The sequence below is a fragment of the Peromyscus maniculatus genome, chromosome 19, assembly GCF_049852395.1.
Source record: "Peromyscus maniculatus bairdii isolate BWxNUB_F1_BW_parent chromosome 19, HU_Pman_BW_mat_3.1, whole genome shotgun sequence".
In the NCBI taxonomy this organism is placed as follows: Eukaryota; Metazoa; Chordata; class Mammalia; order Rodentia; family Cricetidae; genus Peromyscus; species Peromyscus maniculatus.
Window position 1 is genome coordinate 16,004,338 of NC_134870.1, and position 19,220 is coordinate 16,023,557.

General features: G+C 50.6%; 1 protein-coding gene across 36 annotated transcripts in view; it reads right to left on the minus strand.

Moving 5' to 3' along the window:
* The window catches only part of Celf4 (CUGBP Elav-like family member 4), a 287,070-nt gene that overhangs the window by 195,293 nt on the left and 72,557 nt on the right, over positions 1 to 19,220 (minus strand). For 32 of the 36 annotated variants that reach the window (XM_042264209.2, XM_042264197.2, XM_042264204.2 and 29 more), the window contains exon 2: positions 14,176 to 14,258. In XM_042264209.2, the coding sequence (XP_042120143.1) occupies positions 14,176 to 14,258 (83 nt within the window). Of the gene's footprint in view, positions 1 to 14,175; positions 14,259 to 14,382; positions 14,420 to 14,631; positions 14,656 to 14,880; positions 14,906 to 14,927; positions 14,952 to 19,220 lie in introns of those variants that run through there. The other 4 variants (XM_076554857.1, XM_076554860.1, XM_076554861.1 and 1 more) reach the window with 4 other exon arrangements.

Genomic DNA, 19,220 nt, shown 5'->3' on the forward strand with positions numbered 1-19,220 from the left:
CCTAGCCTAGGAGGAGGAATCAAGGTTTTCTGATGGGCTGAGCATAGAATTGGAGGGACATCAGAATTCCTAAGGCTGGAGGACCAAGGAGAGCACATGGAAGACTCACAGTGCAGGAGTCCAGGCTACGCCTATCCTCTGCACCCCTGTGTATGAGCGGCTCTGTTCGCTTTTATTACAAACCAGAGTGCTGAAGAAACTCCATGTATAATGAATGGTAAGATAGCTAGTACCCTGGCCAGTTCTGTGTGGCTGGTCCTGTCATACAGATTCTCTCCTGTGGGTGAGCACTGTCTTCCATGTGGTCAAAGGACTGTAACATTCCCCCCGCAGCAGCTTCAGAGGCCCAGAGACAGAGCTAAATTTCCTTTCTCCCTCCCACCAGCAGGATTTTCAGATAATCAAGAGAGGCATCTTTGCTAGGCAGATTCTGCATAACCCCTAGCTGCCCCAGGACTGCCGATTCTGCCTACTGAGTCTATTCCTGGGAAGGGAAACTGAGGCAAGCCATCCACAGGGCCCATTCCCATTTCTGATGCCCTTCCCCCACCAGGCTCTCACTGGTCTCCATCTGCACAGGCTACTCAATGGTGAAGTGGTTTCTTCCCTTCTCAGGATGCCTCTACAGTACCCAAGCACCCAAAGGAAAGGGGCCATGTTAATCACTGGATGGCAGTCCAATCTCGAATTGTAAAGGCTCACAACTCCTTTCTGAGTAAAATTCTTGTGACACCTTCTCCTCCCTCCTTGCTTTTGTTCATGTTGTCACCTCTTGGGCACATTATCTCCAGGTTCTCTTGTCCACCCACAACCCTCCCACCCTCAAAGGCTGATCCACTGTTCCCTGCACAGTGACTTGCTGAAGAGACTCAATGAATAGTCACTTCCTCTCAGCACTCCTGATCCATGTGAACTCTGAATTGCAGCCTGAGTCTCAATCCATTGTCCTCTAATTGCTTGGCATGTACACCTTTCCTCTTCTGCAGAAGGGAAGCCCCAAGGGGAGGTGGGGGTCCTTGCCCTCTCCTGCTTCCATCTGCCAAACAGCACCCAGCGTAGGGCCACGCTCCTGGTGGGTGCTCAGGAAACACTTACTGAATTGAATTAAAAACCTTCTCACAGGCCCTGAGCAGTTCCAGCTGTCGGGTGCCAGCTGTCAGGGCTGCCGGGAGAGGCTGAATGCATATTCATCTCAGATGCTCTGTCTCCCTGTCTTGAAGGGCCTGCTGGACCATTCCAACCACACAGGGGACTGGGAATGCTCATGCTTCTCCTCTCATGGGTTTAGGGTTTGCAGTCTCCTGGGCTCCCTTCACCCCTTTGATAGTGAAAAGTTAGTGAATGGGAGGTGGAGACAGAAATGTGCTTCTCACACAGGGATCACTCATACCATTAGGACAAAAACCTAACTAACAGCTCTCCTGCAGCACAAACAGAATGATCTCAAACTGTGTTCTGCAAACATATCCAGGCCTCAGCAGGGATTGGTACAGCCACCTCCACGGGTGCTTCTGACACCAGTTCCATTCTATGGGTGGATCTGACGGTTTCCTGGGTGACCAGTCCTGGGCTGGGTTGTGTGGCTAGGAGTCTGTGGTTATGCATCTAGAGTCAGCTGTCATCCAGGGAAATAGGGGCAGAGGTGGGTCAGGAAAGATCAAGGAAGGACACAGAATAGCAACAGGACAGTGGGCACCTCCCCTAGTATAACAGGTGTTCAGGGATTTATATGCACAATGTCATACTCTCCATAGACAGTCCTTGTACAAACACACCACTCACTCAGAGAAGAGGAATGGCCAGCCCCAGGTCACACAACTCAGAATGGTGGAACTAGGACTGGAAGCCAGATTGTGTGAATGTAGGCCCGAGCCCACCCAATATCAGGAATTTTTGTTGACCTTCAAGGTCTGAATGTCCTCTTATAAAGGAGCTTAGGAGGGCTGGAGTGGAGGGCTGTATTGGTTCTGGTGCAGTGGGCCTTGGCAATGGGAAAGCAAGCAAAAGCCAGGGGAATCCTTGGATTGAGGACCAGAGACGGACCTATTTCATTCATTGTCCACTGTGATTATGGCTCTTCTGTGACCTGTCCCACTTCCCAGGTCAGTCTGGCCACCTATAGGGTTAGTTGAGTGGCCTTTGTGCATGGTGCGGACAGGCTTTGGAGTTCCTGTCCATGATGCCGATTGAGTTCATAGGGTGAGCCGAGTGGATCTCTATCCGCAGTGCTGATAGACCCCAGAAAATGTATGAGTGACTCTCTGTCCGTGGCGCTGACCGGCTCCTAAGAAGGAACGAATGGGTCTTGTCCATGGTTCTGACCGTCCCCAAAGGGTGAATGGATTGGCCCTGTCCATGGTGCTGACCGACACCCAGGGCGCTAGAGTGGGTCCTGTCCATGGTGCTGACTGACAGCCGATGGTGAACGAGTGGTCTCTGTCCATGGTTCTGACAGGCTCCAGGGGCTAAACGAGTCGGTCCTGTCCATGGTGCTGAACAGTATTAGTTTATGACCTGGATGGGTTTTGTCCATGATGTTGACTGAGTCATGAGAGGAATCTTAAGGAGCAGAGGGCAGAGCTAGCCAGCTTTCCCGGCTCATCTCAGTCTGTCTGGGCTGAGGCTAGCCAGGTGATTGTCTGAATTGAAGACTCACGTAGCTTGTGGGTGAGGTTGCAATATTGCTCCACCCAGCTTACTGTTTTGTAACCTCTGCCCATCTCCACCAGTCTGGGAGCAAAGTCTACTGGTCCCTCCTCATAGTATATACTCCTCTTTTCTTCATAAACAGAAGCACTTATTATCATGGCTCTGTGACATGACTCTGGTCATTGAGGCATACATAGATGTCTTTTGAGCAGGGAACCTCATGGAAGCTTTTTGCATTCCTGCCAAGGGACTGAGGCAGCAGGTCCTGCCCTTCTCAGCAGAAGATTTGATGCATGGATCCAGGAAAACCACTTTCCAGCTACAAGGGAAGAAATTAACCCTGACATTGTTACACAGATGAACCAACACCAGAATCTGTGTTGTGGATACCTGTGTGGTCATTCCTATGCATGATAGCCCTGTCCTTGACCTTGTGCAGCTTCAGTTTTCCCATGGTGTTGGTGCCCTGGCCATGAAACCTTGGATAAGCCCCTTATCCTTTTTCTCTTATTAACAGCAGCACTGCCAGTGCTCAGCTTTTAGGACCAGAGTGAGACTGCTTTAAATGAGAGGGTATTTGTAGAGCACATGAGTCATATGGAGTTCTCCATGAATGATAACTCTCACCATGGCTGGAGAGACAGGGTTCCATACCTGTTTTCCCATTTGAGAGCATTTTGCCAGCCTTCAGACAGCAGAAGCAGACAGAACCCTGACACTGAAGTTTTGTCATTCCCACCTCATTGACGGTGGCCTAACTCCCAGCTGCCAGCACTTGCACATCTGGCTTAAGGGTTCCTCTGGACAGGGTTATCAGTTTGTCACCACATGGCAAGCCAGAAGAGCTGGGGAGTTAACAATTCATGGACACATCCTCAGCCAAAGCTTAATGGGTATCGATGTGATGTGTATGTATCCTGGCCCCTGGGTGAGAGGGTTCCGGGGAACATGTCTGATATTGTTTCTTGAGTCTTTTGTGGGGCTGAGCACCTCTCACAGTGAATGCTGGCTTCCCATCATCGTGCCCTTCATTTGATTCCATCCCTTTCCTTTTACAGGTTCCCACTATTGGGCACATTTCCTGGTATCACTGTCTGAATCCCATTTGAGCGAGCTCCACTTGCCTTCTAATGTGTTTTACAGTCTGCTTTTGGGGGTGCTCAAACACTGAGGAAAACCTCCAGAACCTCAAGTCAGGCTTGGGGCTGTCAAGCTTCTTCATGTTTATTAATCCCGTAGGGATCTTGTTCAAATGCAGAAGGTACAGACTGGGTGACATAAGTTAGGTGGTGTGAAGTGTCAAGACTCTTCACCTTGAATGAAACTCTAGCAATGCTAGTGTAGTGGCCTTATGGTCTCATGTCCATATTTAGTCTGGGAGAGTCAAACAACAGGAGATTTGTATGGGTGACAATGGCCTGGGAGTGCCTCACAGAGGAAGCCAGGAGAATGAAGTGAGGTTCTGAAGCTCTAGGGGATTCTGGCAGGCTAGTAGGGGGTGATAGAATTTTTCCAGGGGAAGAGAAGTGAAGCCTTTCTGAGCTTGAAGCCACAGTGTGTATAGGATTTTGGGCAGCTTGCTCACCTGGAGTTGATGGGTGCTCACAGGCTGTAAGGGGTTGGAGATTCTGAAGACTCTGAGTGTGAGAAAGGCCCTTCACTCTCGAAACTTAGGGGGAAAGTTCAGATTTCCATCCCCCAAAGCCTTATTTGTTTGTTTGTTTATTTGCTAACTGCTATGGTTTCAATGTTGAATTTCCCATAGGTCCCCAAGGTAACACTGGGAAATATCCCCTTTAAGGAATTGTGTTGTCTAGATCATTTCCTCCTTTTTGTCCTTCTCTCGTGCTGATATATGTGGGTCTGTTTCTTCATGATGAGTTGCTTTGCTGTAAGTCCAGAAGCAACAGTCCAGTAGACAATGAGCTAGAGCATCCCAAATATCTCAAAGAAACTTTTCTCTTTATAAGTTACTTATGTCAGGCATTTTATTATAGGGATGGAATGCTAGCTAACATGCCACCCTCCCAATTCCTCCTGCCTTACACACCCAACAACATTCCGCTCTCCTCCTCCATGGACAATTTCTGGTCATTATGGCTCAGTGCCATTATTCTTGTCTGAAAAACACACAGGTCAAATAGTCCAAGTTGCATATTTGAACCATTTTGTATTTTTATTATTCTCTATTTCAAATGTGAATTAGGAATCACAGGGTTTCACTGCAGCAGAGGGCCCCAAAGGTCATCCGTGCTCACATCATTGTTTTGTCATTAATAATTACACTTGAGTTATTTATAGCAATTCTTGGCATATAAAGGGCTCACACACGTGACTTCATTATAGAGAGTAGAAAGCTCAAACCCAAGTCATCCAGAAGGATGACATTTTCTTCACAGTCTGTCGGTGTTTCAAGGATGGAATGGAGTCTTTGGCTTCATTTTGCCTCCTCTCTTTTGGACACAGAATTAGGTATGAGGCTTTGGGTCAAACTCTTGCCTTGTGCTCACTTGGCCACCAGGAGAGAATGCCACCTTTCTGGCACCCCTGGTGGTTGCCTGAGGGCATACCATAAGTGTGTTTGATCCTGACATGCTTTTTACAGCATAATAGACTTGGGGGACCTAGAAAGACCTCGTCCCATTAAACATCAGCGCTTTTCCTGCTACAACTATTTTCATGAGGACTTTGATAAAGAACAATACTACTTTTTGCCATCACCACCTGGGGTTGCTCATCTTTGATGGTTCAAGGCAGCCCACAGTTCCGGAACCCCACTGGTCCAAAACACAGAGGCATCTGGTCCTTTGCTCACCCACACACATGCTTTCTAAAAGGACACCATCCAGTCCTAAAACACATCCGTCCAGAAGCAGTAGCTCACACAGAAATTTTGTGTCTCAGGCTTGCTTTCTGATGAAAGGTTGAGAAACCCTTTAATAGTCTCACCATGACTCACACAAGCACAAGGTCTGTGGCAACCCAACCCCAGGCTCCCTCTCCTGAGGACACATACCTCACATCACACACACACACTTACATCCTCACCTGTTGTGATTACAGGGTCCAACAGACCTTCCTCGTAGCCTTTCTTCCATGCACCCAACACCACAAAGCCAGGTTTGTTTCCTTTCCAAACCTACTCAGCAGGAAAAGCTAAGCTGGGAACTGTCTGGGTGGGGGCTGTAGGTGATATGAACAGCGGGATTGTGAGGGCTGACCAGACTGTGCCATTGTGAGGTGTCATGGTCAGCAGGGACACTCAATAGAAAGAGAAACTGCCTTTCACTTTATCCTCATGCCTTCCTCTGAACCAGGCAAGACAAGCACTGGTGACGACGACGACTCTCAGTGTTAGCAGAGGACTCTGGGATGAAAAAGCAGTGCTGGGTGGCTCTGGGGATTGCTTCCTTGGGCAGAGTCTGCACAGAGGAACTCATGTCAGAGTTGGGCCTTGCAGGCGAATGGAAAGTGCTCAGAAAAGGAGACTGATTTAGAAAACAGAGGCCCCCAAGGAAGAGGACCTGTGTGCTAGAGCTTTGGGGGTCTGGGGAATCTAGAAGAGGACTGGGACACCGGCAGCATCTTCTGGGTGACAGAAATCAAAGGAGATGGGAGCTTTATCTCACAGGGATAACATTGGTTATCCTACGGAGAAGGTACCAGCAGGGCAAGGGCCTGGAAGTGAGTGGCCACCGGTGGGGCTGGAATTTTTTGGAGCAGCCTGATTTGTCTTTCTGGAACCCCCAGACACCTCTGGTTAAGACCACATTATAGACATCTTCATCAATGCACTGTGTCTTGCTAATTTTGTTCTGTTCTGAACACAGGACAAGTTATCTGCACTGTACTGCAATGGGCCAGGGCTGCTGCAAATGGCAAAATGCCTCTCTGAACTCCCCAGAATGAGCAGAGTGCAGGGGTGGGCTTGCCGTTGGGAACCCAGCTTTGGCTCAGGGTGGGTGCATCAGGGAGGGACCCATCTGACCCTTGCTTTATGACCATTGTCGTCAATGGTGGCAGGCGGTGGAGGGTAGAAGACACTATCATACTAGCAAGAGGAATGCTGGGCTGTACATAGATCTGACATACTAGCTTCTTGTTTAGGTGGGAGAGAGAGAGAGAGTCTTCCAAAGGGAGAGACTGGAGAAGCCCCCCCCCCCCCGACCATGGCTGAGTCTTGGAGGTTTGGGTTCACGTTCCATCTCAGTCATGAGCAAATTCTCAGCTCATGTCACGCAGATCATTAATTCCACGTGAGTCAAAGGGGAGAGCAGAGTTTCCCACTCACCCCTTTTTTCTATCTTGTTAAGCAATGTGGGGAGCGCTGGGTCTATTATTCTTAGAAATATGAAGAATGTCAGAATTAGAAGGGATTCCAGAGGCAAACAGCCTAGAATGTGGCTCTGGGGAGGGTCTGAGCTAAGCTGGAGTCACATGGATTGTTTTGGCAGCTGTACCTAAGCTTGGGTCCCTAGGCTGCATCCATTCACTCACACCCCTTCTTGAAGCCAGGACCATGATAATAGGCACCGTTGCTTTCTGGTTCGTAGAGAGTCTTACCGGGCACAGCTTATGGCCAGGCCTGGACTTTGCTCTGGGTGTCTTAGAGTCCACAGTCATTATTATGAGGAATGCATGGACTTGCAAGGCCAAGGTGGGCAGGGCAAGGAAGAAGAAAGTGTCACATCTAGGAGGGGGTGCTTGAGGAAAACCATGAGTGGGGAGGACTGGGGTTGTTTCTCCGGGAGGGGAGAGCAGGGTCCGCAATGGCTGCAGTGGAACATGGGGCTGGCACTGTGGGCTGAGTGAAAGAAGCAAGGCAAGGTCGTGTGTGCTGTAGGCGTCGCCCTTGTTTCTGCTGGCTCTGCTCTGGGTAAAAGTCCCTTTGACTCTCCTCTTGAGGCCTCAGCACTCTCTTCACCTTGATATTGCCTTCTGGACAATGGGCTCATGGCAGTGTCACATAGCAAAGGGATACTGGGCACACATAAACCTGACATGCAGGCTTCCTGCTGGGGTGGGAGAGGGTCTTCCAAAGTGGGGAGACGGAGACCTCACCAGTGGATGAGCTCAGGAAGTCTGAGTTCTCACTCCATCTCTGTCATGAGCAAGTTCTCAGCTTATGTCACTCAGAACATTGATTCCATGTGATTCAGGCGAGAAAACAGAGCTGGAAATGGTACCCAAACTGGCAGGTCTTGGGCTGAGTCTGCCTGCGGCTATAACATGAGGTGGGCATGGCCAGCTTTGTGCCCAGAGGAGGCAGGGGACTTGGCTGCTCCATATGTTCATGTAATTTAAATGGATGCTCTTTAACACAACCTCCAACTCCTCCTACCATAAGGACCCTTGGACTTGTCCTCAAAACGAGTGAGAGCCAGCCACTAAGAGGGAATGCTCAGCCTTGGGGCTTGCTGTCCTTCCTGCCTTCTACACCACCATTGGCCTTGGGACACCATTTCTCATCCTTAGCACAAATTTGGGGAACCAGGTCGTTATTGGGGATACTATCATGTGCATTTCAAGATACATAAATTCATCCCTGTTTGCTCCTCATAGATGCATGCTAGGAGCATCTCCAGACAATGTCCAAGTTCTTTGGGTACTAAATTGTACAGTTGAGGACCACTGCCTAAAGGACAAATGGGCAATTCTTTTTAGCGACTTTGGGAAAGAAGCGGATATGTCACCCATTTTTTCCACAGAGGAACAAAAGTATGAGGTTAGGTGGGAATCACAGAGAAGGGGCTTATGGGATCCCTGTAGTTTGGGCATCGCTGAAGATCTTTTTTTTCTTCTGCCATGGAATAAGCAAAGGTAGCATGTTGTTCAACATTACAGATTAAACTGTGTTTTGTGCCCAAAAGAATGAAGTTTTACCTGTGAGTCAGAATGTGTTTTTGACAGGATCTTTACAGAGGATCAAGCTGAGGTTCATGGGATGGACCATGATTCAACATGACTAGTGTCATTGGAAGGGAAGCACACAGGTGCAGAAATAGTGGACCGGGGCCTATATCACAAGGCAGCAGAAAGAGCATCTGCAGACAAGAAGATCCCTTGACTTCTAGATGCTAGAAGAGAGGTATGGGAGACACTATCCTTAAGCCCACAGGAGGGAGAAACCTTATAGTCATCTTGGTTTGTGAATTGAGAACCAAGATGTTTTTGTGGCTGAAGCCTCCAGTTGGTGGTATTTTATCGTTATCATCCCTAAACTAACACACTCAGCCAGAAGGACAGCAGGAGGAGTGTGTGGGTCTGGCTGTGACACTACCATCTCAAATAGAGACACAGAAGGTGGCAGAGATGGGGAGAGGAGACACAGGTCGTGACAAGACCCAGATTCACCACACAGAGACAAAACCGACACTTCCTGCAAGACAGACAAGTAGAGATATATCACATTTCCAAACTGAAACGCTTTGATTATGCCTATCACCAGGAGTTGTAAAACTACCCCCGGAGAATTCACAGCCTCTAAACATGCTAACTACACCCTTCATAAATTCGTCTCTAGTTTCTGTTATCATATCACTGTCTCTGGGGACCCCTGGCTTGTCATCATTTGCCCTTTATAATTTATTCATCTTCTTGCTTCTATCCTTTCTACTTATCATTCATCTTTACAGTTGTACATAAAATTAGATGGATCTTTCAGTGGCAGGGCAGTTCGAGAGGGGGATGGGCCTCTTTGGGGGGAGCCCCTCAAAGGTTGGTGGGGGACCCCACTCGAGCCTCCTCTAGATGCCGAGGTGGGGCAGGCAAAAGTTGACAGGGGTAAGGAGAGGAGGGAGAAAAAAGAGGAAGGTGGAAATGAAAGACAAAAAGAAGATATCCAGAATGGAGGGCAGGAGCAAACAGACCAGAAGAGAAGTGAGGAAAAAAAGAGAAAATGAGATTAAGGAGAAGGGGAGGGAGAGGGAGATGCTAGAAGGGGTGGGAGAGCTGGGGCTTCCACTCAAATTTTACGTTTGGTAGGTTTTTCCACCTTACGATCTTTCTCAGCAAACTCACAGAAGGTCATCCTGATTTGCCTTAGAAATGACAGTTCCCGCATTGCAAGCACCTGAGTTGGGGAGTATGGGATGGCAGGGATATCGCATGTCTCCTGTGTAACTTCAGGAGTGGGTGGGAGGCAGCAGAGTGTGCTAGTTGCCCACTAAGGGCACAAAAGCCCATCTTTAACTAGCAGATTGGAGCTTCGATATTTACCAAGAAGAAACAGCATCCCATCCAGCATGCTAGCTCCCCTCCACACTAGCTTCCTCCTCACTGCCTCCAGGCCTCCTGCTAACTGGAACCAGCCCCCGCCCCCCACCCCCACTTCTTCTAGCTCTGGCCAAGAACCTTTGTGCCGCTGAAGGAGTAATTCTGGCTACTTCTCGTCACATTATCTGCATTTCCCTAGCCAGAGCTCTGTTCCCTAGGCCCCGTATTCCTAACTCTGGGAACAGATGGGCTCTCCCTGGAAGACAATCCTCTGCAAAGTCCCAAAGGCCAGAGCAGCTGGAGCTCAGCAGTGGGGCTGTGTTTTAAGGCACACAGTTCTTCCACTGGGCCTCCCATGCACTCTCAGACTCCGGAGAGCTCTTGGGCCTGGTGTGAGGCGGCATGAACGCCTCTCTTTCAGGTGGGCCTTTTGGTCAGGCTCCTTCCTTGCTGCGCATGCCCAGTGCAAGGCTGTCTCTTGCTACTCTAATGTTGTCATTGAACTCCCAACTATCTTCCTGCCAGCTCATACCCTGAAGGAAACCTGAGCCCCCCTCCCCCATAGCCATCGTTGTTCCCTTGAAAGTTCCAAAGCAACTGACAGCGCTAACAGAAGTGAAGAACTTGAGTGGCAGTGGCAGATCCAGAGCTATTTATCAACCTGTGATCAAAATCATGGTGTCTTCCTCACAGGGTGGTCTTAAAAAAGAGACTGAGGCAAGGGATGTGATAAGTAGCATCATGCCTATCATTCAGCATAGTGCTTATCAAGTATTCACTGTGAATGCTAAGCAGTCGACTACACTGGCCACTTTATTGAAACATCTATTGTCTCTCATGGTTGGTTATATTTGTGTGTGTGGCTTCTGCCCCCAACTTGATGGGCAACTCCAAGAGGGAAAGGGATATATTGGAAAATCCTTGCTGATGGGTTGAGAAGCCACATTCTGTGATTGTACCCTGTAAACACCAATGATAGAAGGGACTGGTCTTCTAGCAGGAAAGAGTGAAGAGAGATAGACAGAAAGACGGGAGGAGGGAGGGAGGAAGGGAGAGAGAGAGAGAGAGAGAGAGAGAGAGAGAGAGAGAGAGAGAGAGAGAGAGAGGTGCACATGCTGACTTTCTGGCAGAAGGCCATATTCCCAAGGACCCTGGTGAGGCTTCATGGTTTAGTAATCTCACTCTACTGAAACCATGCCACATTCAAGAATAATAATCCATTTGTGACACTGGTCCAGGCGATGACTCCATCAGCCCTCAAAGCAGCTTCAATTAGGCTGGTTTCCAGGGGAATTGGCCTCTGATTCAGAAGAACAGACATTGGGGACTTGTTCCCTAAAATTCTACTTATTCCAAGAGCAATGCTCATTTCCCCATCCTCTCGGATGAAGGTGAGTGAGGTGTGCCTCCTGTCCAGCTGCAGCTGCTGGGTTGGTGTTGCTAGCTGTGGTGGTGTGTGCACGTGCCCTGATGTGTCTTTGTGTACAACAATGGATTGTTTTTCTCGCAGGAAGGTGGTGCCAGCTCTGTAAGTTGCTAGGAAGCAGGATGTGTCGCCTGCACCAGCTTTCTCTCCTCAGTAAGGAAGTAGAGGGGTGATTTTAAGGGATTGATTTTAATGGATTTTGAAGTCTGGAAAGAATGCCTAAATTGCAGAGGTTACCACTTTTCCAGGTTCCCCTTTCAATTTCATTCTCCTTTAGTCAGACACAGAGGGTGGTGCCCACTGGGACCCCTACTACGGCTGCCCCAGACAAGAAGAGGTTTCTCCTGTGCCCCACTTCTAACCCAACAGGCAGCTGTAAGCACAGCCTCAGCTGGCAGGAACACGTATGATTTGGTTGAGCGTTTTTGCTTGGACCTCTCCCTGCATTTGCTGGCGGCACACTTCCTCTGATCTCCGAGGAGAGAACCAGCTCACAATAATAACGGCAGTTCTGCTTTTCGGGATCAAAATGACTCCACTTTAAAGCATAATTTTACTCGGTCATTTTGTTTTCCATTTGTCTGCATGTGCGTTTGTGTGGGGACAATGTGCCCTCAGAACCTGTAGCTGCAACTCTATCTTTTTCCCTGGGTCTCCCCCTGCGAGCTCCGCCTGCCCAGAGAATTGTGCAAGCAGGCTTGTGAGACTGAGTCTCCTCAGGAAGCCTTTGAAGAAAGGTCTGTGTTCCGGGCAGCACAGGGAACTCTGGGCTGTGTCTGAGACCTACCAGAGGCATCTACTTCCACCCCATCTCTGCCAACATACATTCATGGTTCTTTTTGCCTCTCGCCTAACTTGTCTTTGTCATTTCAGAAAAATGCCACTGGATCTCCCAGTATGAGGGATTAGCGCAGATTATGGGGAATGGTGTTAATTATCGGTGGAAGGGGGGCTGGCGCCTCGCTCCAACGTGCTCCTGATTTCCCCTGGGCCTTTCTGCCTGGTAATAAGCCTTCTTTAATCTGGCAGGCCCCTTGGTGAAATCAGCACCACGGACAGTGATATTGATTGCTTCTGAGAAACCATCACAGCTGCTCAACCAAATTACCTTTGATATGTGACCTTTAATGTAATTACTGCAACATCAAAGTATTTCTATAAATTATTAAAGAACTAATACACTCCATCATTTAGCTATTCTATTATATGTAAAATAAACAACCACGAGTTAAGGCTAGGTCTGGAACAATCCACAGTCGCTTTTCCTTTTTCAAAAATCCTAACCCTCCTTCCACCTTTCCCCTTTCCGTTTCCCCATCTGATTCCGGCCTTTAGCCGTTATGAAACTCTCCAGCAATCTCTCTCAAGCTGATGGAGGGCCTCCCATAACGATGTGGCATTTTCTATTCCGTTTGGGTGGTTCTCAAACATCTCTCACAATCTCCCCCCAAAACAAAGTGCCATAGACACTTTATTCATCAGCACAGACCTTTCTGAGAAACCTTTGACCACCTCACAGTATGGCTTTATGCGTCACACACAACGTCGAGCACATTTCTACCATCCTACAGAGGGCACCCAGAAAGTATTACTATAATATATGTGCATGTAGTCGCGCCACTAAAAAACCAACTGGGAACGGCCACCCTGCCAAAGCCCCGCTCCACACAAAATCTGTGCGCGCCTGCATTTCCATACATTTGCATCCGCGGCTATGTTATTAAGATGACTCAGCCCCGTGCTTTGCAATCACAAATACCAAAATACAATACAAAGGCTGTCATAATGGGAGGAAGGGCCTGTGTAATTCCGCATTCTCGACCCCAAACCTTAATGAAAGACCTCTGAAGCAAGGGAGTTGCGGGGGGGGGGGGGGGTTGAGGTGGCGAGCTGCCTCACCCTGGGGTGTGCCATTTGCTCTCATCTACCTGGTTAACCTTTCCTGCTGTGGGGCAGAAATAGAAACGTGTGTTTACATACGGTTTACTTGGTAAGAATGTAAACACGCATGTCTAAGCATAGGCGTGCATACATCGAGAACACACGTGCTTCCCAGCAGCGCCCACTGTATACGTAGATACATTGCATATTTGCTTATTCTTTAAACTATGCCCACAAACACACCTCCTTCCATTTATCTTTAGATGCTCAGGGCTGTATATTTCCTAACCCCCCAACCCAATCTCTCTGAACCCACAGGAGAGACCGCGCAGACCCTTGACCTGAGGGACACTTCTTATTTTATGGTGATGAACTAGCTTCGATAATAGCCACGGCTGATATCACACCCAGTTAGGGGGACCATAAATAATTCCCTTCTCCCCCTCACAGAAGCTATAAACCAGGGCCAAGGCGCGATAGTTTATCAAAGACGAGGGCTGGCTCCTTAAATAAACCACGGTGATCTCACTCGCGGCGCCGGGGATGCGCCCCTCCCACCGCGGCCCAGGGCTCGGGGGAGCCGCGGGTGCCAGACCCCAGCGGGGCCCAGCTGGGTGCACTCGGGAGCGAGCAAAGCATCGCCCAGCGCTGCGCGGCTCCAGGCCCGGGACATTCAGCGCCCCGCCCCGGGCTGTGCGCGCGCTAACCCTGTCTGGGCTCCTGGCCACGGCCAAGTTCATCCTCCGTCGGGCCTGGACGGCCGGGAGCCGCGGCGGCGGGCTCGTCCGAGCTCAGTGCCCGAGGTCCCTGCACAGATTCCACCCCCCCCCCCCGTACCTCACCCCCCCCCCCCGCGCTCCCTGAAGCTCGAGCCCAGGGGCTTAGCGGGAGACAACTCGGCCCGCGGGGTCCCTGCTGTCTCCGCCCCGCGAGTCGCGGCCCGACCTCCCGAAGTCGCCCCCTGTCGGCACGCGGCCGGCTGCGCCGTGGCCGGCGCCACTTACCCCGGGCAGGGTCTTCTGCTCGTGCAGCGCGCTCTGGGCCTTCAGCGCTGACTCACGCTCGCAGTAGGTGAGGAAAGCGCAGCCTGGGAGGGAAGCAAGCGGCGACAAGGGTCAGTGGGGGCGCCCCCAGCCAGGCCCGGCCCGCCGCCGCGCCCTGCTGCCCGCCCCACACTCCCGCCCTCCTGCTCGTCACGGCTCTCCCCACCTCTCTCTCTCTCTCCAGGGCGCTCTCTTCGGTGCTTCCCTGTCCCTCGGTCTCCCGTCTGTCTGCCTCTCCTTCCTCCCGTGGCTTTTCCTATTTTGCTTCCTCCGCGGAGTCCTCCCCACTCCCCACGCCCCCCCTTTCTGCCCGCGGGTCTCTCTCTGTCCTTGCGCCCTGGTGCTTCAGGCGTTTCTGCCTTCTCCCCACTCCTTGTCAGTGTTGTTTTTAATCAATTTCAACTCTCGCCCCTGCACCTCCCAGGAGGGGCAGTTCTCCCCTTTAGCTCCCTGCTTCTTGAGCTGTTACCGCCAGTGGCTCCTTCCTTGCTCGGCGCCCCTCAGCAGTGCAAGAGTCGGGGACCTTCCAAATAAAGGCCGAATTTGTAAGGGAGAGCCCACCCTCCGGGTCAGTTGTCTTAATCAAACGGACAGGGCTGTCATATGTCCTTTGTGTTCCCTGCCCCGATTCCTGCTGTCAAATCTGCGGTGAGGGTCTTCACACACCTCCCTGTCTGAAGGGTTCTTGGGCTCTCAAAGCCACTGAGGCCTACCCTTGTTCTGCCTCTGAACTCTGAGGACAGCTCTGCCTCCCTCCGCCCCACCTGCGTCTTCTCTTGTTAAAAGAGCCGAGCATGCTCTCCAAGGTCCTGTCTCCTTTTCCCTCTGAGCCATTGGAACAACTCCACTCCACTGCTTGTCAGGGACTCCGGAGCGTTCCGTGCAGTACGACCTGCTCACGGGAGGGTTCAATGCCCGTCTGCAGGCACCACGGCACGGGAACAGAATGCTTGGTGACAGGATGGGTTTTGAGAGTTTCCTCTACTGACTGGCTCCAGGGGCCCCTTCCTCTGTCTGCAGGTGGGACAGAATGCGGCTTGGCACTCCTGCAAAACCGGCTGGGAGCAACGGTCAAACTGCAAAGGCCTGTTTAGGCTAAAACACGCTCGTTTGTAAAGCCACCCATGACCCTACCCTGGAGAAAAGACCTGCAGGGTAGACCCCCTGCCTGCATGGTCTTCTCTAGCCTCCCTGCTCCCCGCCTCTACCCCCCCACCCCGTTTTCTGTGATCAGTCAGCTCAGGGTTATGTCTACTCTCACCACGTTCACTGCTCCCAACCCAGCCATTTTATGAGTCTGGTTGAAGTAGCTCCTGACTGCTCCGGTCCCTCCATGGGCTACATCCTTTCCTCACTGACTCCCCGCCACATGCCTTCTGGTCCTTCAAAGGCCATTTACTTCTTGAATGTCCGCTCTGTGATAGACTCAGGCTCTTTTCTCCCAGGGGCTTCCAGCTGGCAGTGGCTGTCTGGTACACACCTCAGTTCTAGTCATTAGACTTGTGGCGGCCACTTGATGCACAGAGTCCCCACAACGTCCCCACAACGTCCTCTCCAGTGCCTTACTGCCACCATCAGGTTTGTACCTAGCAACCTCTGTTCCTCCCCTACTGATTTAGAAACAGATCCTGCCCCCCCATCTTTGCTGGCTGGAGAGACGGCAGGAAGGGAAACACGTGTGTGGAGGGGAAACAGAGGTGGAAAAAGGAAATAGAAGCTCCAGTTTCAGTACTGGCTCTTCCCCCTGCCAAGGAGTCTTCATGCCATCCTCCCTCCTCTGGACCAGGCCCACATCACCCCTCCTCCCTCCTCTCCATCCTCGTCCCTCTTGGTCACTGGCAGACGGTTATTGATGGAGACACAGGCGACTGAAATGAATAGCGGTCAGAGGCCCCGTGACGTCGTCCCTCCTGCTGCCGCCTGCCTTTCCCAGGGGTGTCTTTCCTCCTGTTCCCTCGTCCCCTTGTTGGCCTTGTCTTCTGCCTGCTGCAGAGAGGCAGCCAGTGTCTCAGCCACATGCAGGCAAGCCAGCTTGGGACAAGGTCAGGGGCAGGTTTGGAGAGGAGGAAGGAAGAGAAGGACAAGGAGGAAGTGACCATATTGTTCTCACAGACCAGAAAAATAAACTAGGGATCCCAGGCAGGGAAATCTGTTGCTTTTGTCCAGCTTCTAGGAATGTCTTCCATTGTTTTCTGAGAGGGCTCCGAGCTCCACCATGTGCCCATGTCTTTTAGGAACCCTGTCCCATACCCAAGTGATGTCCCCCTGCCATTTCCACCTCTGAACCTCTCCTGCCAGTTTTTCTCCTTGCTCATTCCCCGGCTTCCTTACTTTTTCTCATCCTTTTGAGGCATGGTCTATCTTAGAGCCTTTATCTACAATGGCTGCTTCCTCACCCTTCCCCTTCTACAAGCCTGGCCTGCCTTCCCCCTTCACTGCCTTCAGGTATCCATCAGATGTGACCTCCTCCGTCGCTTCTCTCAACTCCCACCCCAACCTCCCGCACATATATCTCCCCTGATCCTTCAGCATATTTCCTTCCTGTTTGTCACCCACTACTCCCTGACCTTAATATCTATTTGCTCATTGATTGGCAATCTCCTAACACTCAGGCGAGGCCAGGAACTCCATCTGGTTCTGCTTCTGCTCGATTCTCTGGGCTCAGAACAGGGGCAGAGATGCCTTACTCCTTGAGAGCCCTGAATTCCCAAACACCTTGACTAACTTGGCAGTCATCATGGAAGGGTTACAGAAATTGTCTTCAGAAGCTGCCAGGAGGTGCTCTGGGCCCCTTGGATGATGCTACATGCTGGACTGCCTTTGCGGTATGGGTCTGAGGTTGCTTGTGGGGGTCAGGAGGTGGGTCACTGCAGGCTGCCTTTTTTTCATTCCTGTAGGCTCCCAGCTCAGGCCTGATAGTGCACTCATAGCCCTCTTCTGGAATTCCTTGAAAGAGTTTATACACAGCTCTGCTCAAAAGAACCCCGTACCAGCCACAGGTCGCTCAGGGCTTCTTTTTTCTGAATCATGGGTCCCTTATCTGTCCTCTACATCTATCCTGGAGACAGTAATCCCTCTTAGAAGCTTGTAGAGAGACCTGTTAACCAGTGGTTGTTAACCAAAGCTGGATCTGTGGAATCAGCTGTGGGTACTCATTCCCTCTTGTGATGTAAAAAGTGGGTAAGGGCAGAGCTGCCCCTTCCTTCATCCCCGGTTCTCCTACCCTGCTGTGAGGAAGGTCCATCTTTACACCGTGGCACCTGGTGCTTCTCCAACCATCTCTCCGCAGCTGGATTTGCACTTCGCTTTCCAGCAGCGGAGATTAGTCTGTGCACTCAAGGCTTTTTGAGGAAGGCAGATATGGATAAGCTGCTCATAATGCCAAATCCAGAGTGCCAGGAAGGACTAGTTTGCACCTTGGCTGGGATGAGAGCAGGGCCCCGGGGGATGGCAGCTTTGGTGGAGAGGGGGCTGTAGGAGGAGAGCTTGCCTTCACAGGGTGTGCACATAGCCATGGGTTTGAGATGGAGGCCAAGGTGGGATCCCAAGGGCCAAGCCTCATCAGATGCTGGCAAGGCTCTCCTGTTTAGGAACAGTGCAGAGGCACTCATAGCTCCCACCAGGACAGCTAGCCATTACCTCCTGTAGCTCATTGCAGGCTCTGAGCAGTGAGGCTGGGATAGCTTGAAGGAATATGGAGCTTGCCAGCCTCAGCCTGGAAGCTACTAAGTCAGCCACACTCACTGTCTTAAGGTGTATAATGGATCCCTCGGAGCCATCCCTACAGAGGCCCTCTATGAATGTACAGTGTGGGTGGCAAGCAGATTCTGTCATGGAGTAGCTAGGCACAGGATACTGTGGGAGGTTCTGTCACAGGGCTTCCACTTAGGAACTAGAAAAGCTCTGAGAAAGAAGTGTCCTTTGTAGTGGGTAGCTGTTCCAGCTTTGACCTGGAAGTACCACCCCCATTGAGGCTTCGGTAACTGTCACGCCTACAAGGCGGAGCCGAGACAGGACCCCTGGACGCTGGAGGTAGACTGAGCAGAGTTCTCCAGAGAACACCACTGGACTGTGCTTCACCTTTCCCAGACCCTGTAACCTATCCCTTCACTTGTAAGTTACCCCACAAAATAAACGTCCCTTTCAACTACGTGGAGTTGCCTTAATATTTCTACCAATAGTCCTTCTGTGGGTGGGACCAGTGACATGGAGATTTCTCCTGGCTTTCAGGTGCAGCCGTCCTCTCCAAGTTCCCATCCTACAAGTACATGGTCTGGTCTTTGTGCTCAGAGAGGAGGGAACAACAAGCCATTATGGCTGTTAGGAGTAGAAAAAAACAAAACAAAACAAAACCCTTGAAAACCCAAGAAATGTCCCCAAGGCAGGGATACTTCTTTTTAAGAACTGAATATTCTACAGTAGTTAAAAAGGTGAAATGAGCCTTGTGGTGGCACACGCCTTTAATCCCAGCACTCGGGAGGCAGAAGCAGGTGGATCTCTGTGAGTTCCAGGCCAGCCTGGTCTACAGAGTGAGTTCCAGGACAGCCAGAGTTACTCAGAGAAACCCTGTCTTGAAAAACTAATAAACAAACAAACAAACAAAAAGGTGAAGTGATCCTTAATGTACCAACCAAGAAAGCAGCCTTGTCAGATAGGAAAAACAAATTGTATGATAACTGGCACCATGGATACACAGTGGAGGCATAGTCCTCTCCTTCTGTATGCACTCTCTATATTTACAAAGTTACAAGGAGCAGCACACGGGAGCATGAGGCCCTGATGGGGTCTGTATCCCCGGGTGATTTTGCCCTTTTTGTTTGATTTGACACATTTAGACTCTGTATTCACATTATCACTTGCATAATTAACTTGCAAGAAAAAAATGATCTGTACAAAAATAGGAGAATGGAGTAAAAAGAAAGTAGACAGGAGCAGGTAAGACAGAGTGCAGGACCCATAGCCTGTGTTGAGGACACAGCTGGACATCGGCTCTCTTTCAAATGCAC